This window comes from Aptenodytes forsteri, unplaced genomic scaffold (genome assembly GCF_000699145.1).
Source record: "Aptenodytes forsteri isolate BGI_AS27 unplaced genomic scaffold, ASM69914v1 Scaffold388, whole genome shotgun sequence".
Taxonomy (NCBI): domain Eukaryota; kingdom Metazoa; phylum Chordata; class Aves; order Sphenisciformes; family Spheniscidae; genus Aptenodytes; species Aptenodytes forsteri.
In genome coordinates this window covers 327,519-337,005 of record NW_008795433.1, presented here as the reverse complement: position 1 = coordinate 337,005, position 9,487 = coordinate 327,519, and the positions used below count along the sequence as shown (strand labels likewise).

The 9,487-nt window shown below is 39.2% G+C and overlaps 1 protein-coding gene across 1 annotated transcript in view; it reads right to left on the bottom strand.

Moving 5' to 3' along the window:
- Positions 1 to 439, bottom strand: part of RASGRF2 (Ras protein specific guanine nucleotide releasing factor 2) — a 145,798-nt gene extending 145,359 nt beyond the window's left edge. The window contains exon 1 of the mRNA XM_009281018.1: positions 263 to 439. Within this exon, the coding sequence (XP_009279293.1) occupies positions 263 to 439 (177 nt within the window). The remainder of the gene's footprint in view (positions 1 to 262) is intronic.
- Between the last annotated feature and the right edge of the window lie 9,048 nt (positions 440 to 9,487).

Here is a 9,487-nt window from a genome sequence, read left to right as displayed (position 1 = left end):
CGCTGGGTGGTTTGGGGCTTGCGGTTGGTTTCCCGATAGTTTTCGCCTTTTCGATTCTTTCGAGTGAAAATCCCGGAAAGCGCAGGGCTGTGCGAGCGCGGCCGCGAGAGTCGGGGAACCTCGTTTTTGAGCTGCGCGGCTGGTTAAAGCAAAAGCAAGAAGTGAAACCCGAGAGAACTACCCGAAACCCGTTACTTTTAACCCGATATTCACATTGATTAAAGGCAAGGAGGGGGGAGGCGAGCGTCGCAGGAGGTCTCACCCCGGGGAACCGCTTCACCGCACCTTCCCGGGCACCCGTGTTGTGAGCAAATAACCCGGCCAGGGCTGCGGAGAGCCTGCCCTGTGCCAGGGCTCGCTCGCCGCACGGAGGGACGGTTTGTAGGTCCCAGCGTGCGCTGCCGCCGCTGAAGGCTGCCGTGGCTGGACCACACGGCATCGCGGTGAGTACAGCCTCCCGCTGCCCAGGGTGCGGGGGGGGTGAGCGTGTGGGGACGGCTGGGAGAAGAGGGTGGCTCATCACCTCCCGAAAAGCAAATCCGTATGCGCTGGGCTTGGAGAGGAGTTAGTCGGGTTTATTTTTACACCGAGTTTAGTAAGGCTAGCAGCAGGCGGGGTTTTGTTTCTGCACTCGGGGCAGTGGAATGAGGTACGAGCAGAGGTTAATTATAAAAAATAAGCTCTGGCAAAGGAGCTGGTATCAAGAATTGTTTTACATAAAACATAAGCAATTTGGAAATTTCTACCAACTAGAGGACCCTGCACCTTTAATTTACCAAATTATTTAAACTTCTTTTTAAGGTTCTTTCACGAAAAGGCATTTGAAACTCTTTCATTTAAAAACGTATTTTGCATATGTAGCTCTCTGTCTCTTCTGCTTTACCGAGTCTTATGAGTAAGAAAGAAACAAAAATGTGAAAATTACAATACTCGGTATGCTGTATAATGCACAGAACAAGTTAGAAAATATTCCCTGTGTCATCTCTGTCAGCGATTATGATTTTGAGTGTTATTTACAGGAACTGTTGGCCCGTGTGGGGTTTTAAGGCTTTCATTCTGTGAACAGAGAACTTCGTATTAGAAGAAACAAACATGGGCAAATCCTGCTGGAACTGACTAGTTTCCCTTGTGGCTTCACATCATGCAATGTGAGCTCAACACATAATGTCCAGGGAAGTCCAGGTTTTGGACAGGGATTGAAGATCATTTGGATGATTCGCATGTATGAAATAACTCATATTCATGTATCTCAATGACAGGGTTCTTACTTGCCTCTTACGATGCATCTTTAATTCAGTTTCACTCAGCTAGTGCTATCCAAATCGGTATTAATTCGGTGTGTGAAATTCGTGGGATACCGTATCTCTTGGTGTAAGTTAAAGGCAAGGCAGTAAAACTGAGGGAAAGAAGCAGACTGCAACTCAAAAGAGTTTTCAGATACTTGACACTGAGCGAATAGTTAGTGCTTTCCAAAATGTCGTATATCATGACCAAATGCTATAGTCAGAACCCATCTTTGCCAAGATACGGTTGCAAGTTTTTGTCCCAACGTATGTAATTTGTACATTAACAAAGCTTTTGCATAAATCAGAAACGATTACGCACCATCTATTCTACCACAACACCTGAGACAGACAGTAAAAATAAATGACAGGAGTTAAATTTTAACTACAAAATAAAGGAAGAGAGGGTTTCTTTTGCTACATCATTTTCTCCTAGACACGCAGGCATTTTTCCAAGGCTGAAAATGTTGAATATGTCGTTGCACAGCAATCCATAGGAATTAGGAGGCATCTAATGTTCCTGTTCACTACAGTGAACGCTGATTGTGTAACCAGCAGTTTGTCATGAATTCCTGTGCTTTATTGTTCAAAGTACAATTTAGTTCTCTCAATGATATTTTCTTTATTACTTGATCATTCTTACAAAAGCACAACCTAGTTTTTATGGCTTTAAATATCTACTACATATCTATGTATCTATATACTATCTAATACATCTAAACACATGTAAGTAAATATGATTTTTTTTTTCCATTTCTTCATTACCAACAATAAAGAAGGGGTTGTTTGTGGCTTTTTAAAAAGAAATTCTGGGCCAAATTCATATGTATGAACATGATCGAGTTACATGTGCAAACAGATGTAAAGGAATCTGTTGATGTAATTCATTCCATAGGGCTCTGAAGAAAAGAACATACAGATAAGCACACTATTTTACTTGATTTTGTATCTTCCTTAACTAACCCTTCCTTTTTGTGTATTTTCATTTCAGAGGATTCATTTATTAAACCACATTCCCAAGTGTTGTGTCATTATAGGCCCCAAGGAGCTTTCTGTAAAACTATGGTGAAAAGTTGTGGTCACGTATCAGCTGAGATAACTTAAGATATTTAGCCTACATTTACCTGGAAATTTCCGTTGGGAACTAATTCATTGCATGTTGTTCAAAGCTGTCATAAATAGTGAAATACATAGCGTCATAATCAACAGTGCAATTGTTGATTCTGATACCCAGAAGCGACGGTGAGAGCTAGGGGGGCAAGTCAGTGAGTTGTCACTCTTCTGAGTGACAGGTGACAGGAAAATCTATTTCAGAAAGTATGTAAAATTTAGGCCTCTATTCTGAAAAACACGTTGGAAAAAATACTGTTAATGTAATGGTAATAAAAGTTGATTAAAGCAATGGAAAAGTGTTGTTAGGCTATCATTTTTATGTCTGGGTTTGTATGTATTTGCTGTGTGTTATACATTTGGAATGCTTATTTGTCACTAAATTGGGATAGTAAATCATTATTTACCCTTTCATGTCAAGATAATGTATCAAATACAAAATAATTTTGTAAAGCAGTTGAACAGCTGCTACAGTATCTTACAGGGAAGAAACTAGGTTTCACTAAGAATATACCTGTATATCTTCTCTTACATATTGTCTGAAAAGCAGAACTGAATGAGTATCTTCTTTGTAATTTTACTTACACAGTTTTGCTGACATAATGGTTTACTCTTTAAGGCACAGACCATGATTTGGCTATTTGAAAGGTATTTATAATATTCAGCTAAGACTTAGTTATCCAATAAAGCAGGAAAATTTTCAAACACATTATATTATACATCACTGGTATAGTAAGTCCTGAATATCTTGAAAATAGTGGGATATTCTTATGTGTATGGAAATGCCATTTACCTTTTATCATTCTCCTTTTAAGTAACTACAAAACGATTTTGTGCTTGCTTAATCTAGCTTTTGATGTCATTTGAGAAGATTTACTTTTCCTATTTTATCTAGACATTTGGGGGGGGAATTGTCTTGGCTAACCAATTTTAAATCATTGTGTCTATCAGGTCATGGTAATTCATTCCTTGTAGTTACTTATTTTTTTAGCAACTGGAAGCAAATGTTGGGGTCAGCCTTTCTGTGGAAGAGATGTGACTACACATACCCTTCAGTCCTATGAGAGAGGTGGTGGAACAAGTGTTCATGAGATTCCCTCCTTCAGGAATCCCAGGCCAATCCCTCCCACGTCTTCCACAAAGCGGCAGTGAGGATAATTTCACAGCGACTCCACGCAAAGCATGAGTAGCGCCTCTGATGCCACTTGCACGTCTTTCCAAGGGAGAGCATTTGCACTCCTTTGAAGAAAAAAGAGCATGGAAGTTCTGTGTGTAGCAGAGACGTCTCGTTACAACATACACAAGTGCCGTCTAGCTACTTTGCAGCTCCACGCACACTGATTCACATGATTTGAAAGCTCTGAGGAAAGGATTTTTACTGCCATACTGAAGGGTAACAAAGGGACCACTTCTTTTAGTGGGAGGTTTCCGCAGAAGGCAGGTAACTGCAGACCATTTACCTATTATGCAGGTGAGGATGTTATCATCATGGTTTAATGCCTTAGCCTCTTTGTGCTAAATGCTGCATAAACACAAGAAAAGGATCCATGCCAGGAACACAACTTAGTCTGAGCATAAGATTAGATCGCTAGAGTCAATCAAAAGGAGAAGTACAAGGACTAGTAAATGCACTGTCTGTTGTGATAGGCAGCATCCTTGCTACACAACTAGTGTATTTGTTGCTGAGATTTTGGGAGAAGAATAGCAAAAGAAGGCTTTAGAGGAACTTTGGAAAGAAACAGTTTGGTGTGTCTGCGGAGGTCATGGGGGAGTTCTTGCCTGTGGTCAGGGACAGCATGGAAAAATATGAAGGACAGTTGAAAAAATGAAAAAAAAAAATGCATGGCAGAAGCTGCCTCACAGTCAGGCTGGAGAAAATCAAGAGCAGCAAAAAAAAGAGAAAAGCTGGAATCAAGGGACTCAATTAAATTGAAGCACCATTTAGGCAGGAGGCAAAAGCAAGTGGGTTGTGGAAGAATTCAGCCTGGTTGGCAGAGTGACGATAATGAGAACACAGTAGGTAAAGAGCAGAGGAAGCCAGTGTGAGTAAGCGAGGGCTAAGAATGGCAGGGGAATTGGAGAAGACGGCATGAGGATCCTAAGAGCGAGGAACAGAGGAAGGAGTTACTGGGAGGTGGTGATGGAGAGAGAGTCGTGGAGAAGACAAAGTTGGGAGCGACAGAGCATGAGAGTCGTGGCTGCTGGGTAAGGCTGGAAAACGAGGTGGTTGGTGACGAGGTGGAAATCACCCACAAAGATCCTGGGGGTAAGAGTGGGACTCTGAAATAGGAAGAAAAGAGACCAATACACAGGAGGGCAGATTGAGGAGGCTGGTAGGCAATAATGTGGGAGTGGAAGAGGAGAGTCGGGTAGGGTCAGTTCAATACAGCACATGAAGTGAAAGGAGTAGATCAAGGGTAACGCTGAAAAAGAAAGTGGCATTTCAAATGCCGAAATGCTGATAGTCCACATCAGTGCTAAAATCACACAGGGAAGAAAAGACAGGCAGCTTTTCTCCTTAAGCCTATTTTCAGCTGGTTCCTTTGCTCCGGAGACAGCAAAGGCTCACTAACTGGGATTAAAATGGAAAAGCCAACATTTATCTTGTTGACGAAAGGCTTAAAGGTACGCAGACATACTCAGTTAACTAAAAGTTCCAGGAGTACTTTATATAATACAGATACAACAAACATAAACTAAGCTCCAGATTTATGATGCAAAACATACTGAAAATAATTTTTTAAAACTTTCTTCACATGGCTAAGATTTTCATATTGAGGCACATACTCACTTAGTGGGAATATGACTGTCAGTGCTGAGCCCTGATTTTTAAAGTTAGTAGAGATTACTCCCTTTTTCCTTATTCTGAGAGCTGCGTAATGAGAATTTCACAGACCCTGTGATTAGTGTGGTATCCTTAAGAAGAGTATTGTCCTACAGCTCACAAATAGCCAAAGCATGAAACTATCTCAACATTCTTGGGATATAGCTTAAGTTAGTACTTTAAATGTTCCAAATAAATTGGTGTGTCATAACACAGATTTCATAATGTTCTCCAAATGTGAGTCAAGAGAGACAGCCTGATGACTGAGCTCTTGCAAGTAAAGGGTTCAGCAGACACTAGGCTATGATTACTCTAAGTTTCAGAAAGCCCTTGGTAACTAGGAAAATGACTTTAGAATTAAAAAGACATAGTAGGATAAGATTTCCTCTTTTTCTTATTCAATGTGAACCGAGTATAAATGCAAATCACTTTTTGCTTATTCTGTCAAGATATGCTCACATATTGGCATAAAAATAGGAAAAATGTGTAAAATATTAAAGCATTCTCATTTCTTGGGAAAAAGTAAGCCCCACAGATTGGAAGAAAGATACAGAGAGCGCAGCGGGTGCCATCTGGAATAAGTAAGTAACCCTGGGAAGAATTTGTGATGTTTACAAGGCTCGATACTGACAGAGAGAATTCTATCCATCTGGCATAAAGCCTGCAAATAATCTGTCACAGGGGTGCATAATTCAATAGAAACAGGTTTGATAAACTAGAAGTAACATTCCCCATAGTCACCTTGAAAGAGACATTTAATGTATTATGCAGCTAAGCAGCTTTCAAAAGTACAGCACCTTACTTTGTAGTACGGCAGTAAGGTATATGGCAGACCCATATACCATAAAAATCAGTTTTATGGAAAATGGAATCTACTGTTCTCTTAATAGAAATCAAACAGTGCGGGGTACCCACATCATCTCAAGATCATGTGAAATTTCTAAGACAATGCCTTTTTATGAGAACATTGCATTTATACTTGATACAGATGCAATATATTGAAAACCATTTTAATGAATCCATTCAGATGCAGCTGGGACTGTACAAACGCCTGGAGAAAATATGTGTAACAGCAGAAAAAGGCTGTAGGCAGAGCAGCCCTGACAACAGTCATCTGAGACAATGTTATCACCTCACACATGCAGGCAGAAAGATACCAAACAACAGTCTTGCTTAACAAGAGCAAAGAAATTAAGCTTAACATCAGTCACTGTTCGTTTTGGGGATTTCTGGTCAGGTGGGAAGTGGATAGCAGGTATCTGTTTGTAATTTCTGACCTGCTGTTACTAATGCACATTCCTCCTGGTCCAGATTTATGTTGTTCAGATTCTCAGCTGGTAACCTTTGTAGCAGCTTGGGAGCTACGGAGTATACCTTTCTGGGGGGAAAAAAAAGGAAAAGAACAAAGGAGAAAAAATAGCTCAGAGAAACATAATAAAAATTTTAAAAATCAAAACAATATCCAGCTACAATTATATTCAACATGATACAAAAAATTTGTAACTTCATCTTTTATAGTAGAATGCTTTCCAGGGTGGAAGTATATTAATTGCACTTCATATTAATGCATATATTTTTTAAAACAGAACACAAAAATAACATTTATTGTACTCATCACAAAGCCACTACTGTTCCATGCTAAAGTGAATGAAGGCCTGAATCCCTATAATAATACACTTGGTCTTTTTTAATGCAGAAATAAGTAATGAATTATTTCACAAGTAGGTTCCTCCTGAATGTATAATAAGAAAGTAAATGAAAAATAATTTTATCATTTAAAAAAATAAAATTTCTGTTAACTCATTTGTGTTACTGTTATGTTTGTTGTCTTCTTGGGTCCATTGTATTGTTTTGAGTATTAACACAACCTTTTTGCTCGTGGTGCTGAAGGGAGCTGAAAGGTATATTTATTCCAATTTGATGTCCTGTTTTCTTGTATCAATAATAAAGCTAGATTTACAATATTCATGGCCTTTGAGTAAGATTATTTCTTGTTTGAGTGGCATTTTTTTTACCAAAGAAAGAGGCAACATGAAAATACTTCTCTTGTTCATTTATACTGTTTCTATTTTTTGCTGTGGTATATAATGGCTTTGGGGAATTAATTCTAAATTTCTGACATATATGCAGATATATAGATCAGATATAGCTATCACATAATAGTTTTGTCAGATATTAGGAAAGGCTTATTAGATAATGCCTTAGAGTCTTCTTCAGGAAAAGCAACAAAGATCTGGAATTAACACATCCTGTGGGTACGTGAGCCTGCAGCACAGGTAAAGTAAGGATATGAAACCTACAGTGTAAGACTGGGTGAGAAACATTTTCTGAATTTTAAGGTTTTAAAAAAATTTATCCCTCATCAATTGTGGTCAGTGCAGAAATCTCTAAAAAGGTTATTCTCCAAAACTCTGGGGAAGAAATGGATTAGGGAAATTGTATTATTCAACCATTTAAACAGCCTGGAAAATTCAGGTATTTTTGGTTTGGTTTTGCAAAAGTCAAAGGATCTTATATATTTGAAAATTCTTCCAAAAAGTCTGAGGTCAAACATGTGTCAAATGCTATCCTTTCCTCAAAATGTTTCCTGCTAGTCGAACAGATTTTTTTTTTATGAACCACACCTTTAGAAAAATCACCGCCAGTTCCAGCATGAAGAACTCGAGACACCTTGGTTCTCCCCCGAGATGCAAGTTACTGGCCTTAGGGGTGTTACAGCATTTCCTTGCACCTTAGTTTCAATCCAGTGGGAATAAATACGTGAACTTATTTGTAAAGCACTTTGAGGTACGTCAGTGAAAAATTACTGGGAGAGCTTCAGATGACAGGTTGTCCCATTCTGCCAGACTGTGGAAGGAAAATACATCCTGTGTACTTCTCCATGGCATCTAGTGTTCTGAATTCTGAGAAAGTTTTAACTTGTATCCCAAAGAAACAGCTTCTGAGATTTTTGGCAGAAAGCTTTCTATTATATATGTAAATTATATACACTTTCTTTATATGGATTGTAATTATCTATTAATTATGTATATATTTCTCTTTTAAATGTTACTACCATTGGATTTAAGGAGCATTATAGGATACTATAGTTGTTACCACTTACTGATGTAATTGCTATGTATGATTAAGCTTGTTCATCCTATAGAACTGATTTTTTTTCTTCCGGAGGGTATGTCTTTATGTTTCTATGTTACTCATCTGGAATGCAAGTTGACAAGTAGTGTAATCAAAAGAAGGGAAAACAAGAGGTCTAGAGTATAGGGCGCTGTGGCAGACACAGGATGTATTGAAATGGTTTTGATAAGAGTTTTGTTACGTGTTTCTCAGGTAGCAGCAAAAGGAGGCGGCCAGCTTGGCTGCATTGAGTTTGGAGTCTGTGCAGGAGGGGAGAACAACTCCCAAGTTATTCCTCTCAGTCCCTCCGATAGCCACGTACTGAAAGTTTTCCGATCTCTTTTTCAGAAAAGCTTTTAAAATGCCCTAAGTGAGGTAAGTGAATGGCTCGTGGAATTAGTAATGGGACATAGAGCTTTATGCCCTCAGGTCACTAATTCATATTCAGTAAATGACTAATTAGGACAAATCCTGCTCTAAGTTATAAGATTTCCACTAGAGTAAATGATTGCTCATTTATCTCTGAATTGTTACCTGGTATCTGGTCACTAGGCAATGTAAATGAGTGAACGCAGCCTGCCCCTTTTCAGTAAGTTTGGCAACACATACAGCTACGGGAAGGGGGAAGAGAAATAAGATGAAGGAGGTCAGCATGCCCCGTACATCTGTTGAGTCACATCCCCTCCATTTACAGCCATCTTCCTCTGGTGTAAATCTCAAAAAAAGGGAGAATCTCCCCCCTGGGGAATCCTCCAAGTGCAAACAGGCTTAGGCTGGTGCATGTAGCACCACATTGCCCCCATTCCAGCCCATCTGTGGTACTAGTGACAGTACTTAAATGATCAGAAGGTACCATTTTTAAAAGCAAAATGTGCTAAGCGGTTTCCTGCTGATTTTTACTCCTTACTCTGTAGGTAGGAATGAAATGAATCCTACATGATTAATCCTACCTACATGCTTGCAGGAGCTTTAGGCAACCATCACAGTTGGACTAATTTTATCATGTTGCAATTGCCTGTTCATCTATGGCTGCGAGAATACTTTATAACTGTGATAAATGATTGACTCACATTTAGATATGTCACATATATATACAGATAGTTATATATGAAGATGGTGGTTTTATTGTTCTATGCCACTCTGTCTTTTTTAATCA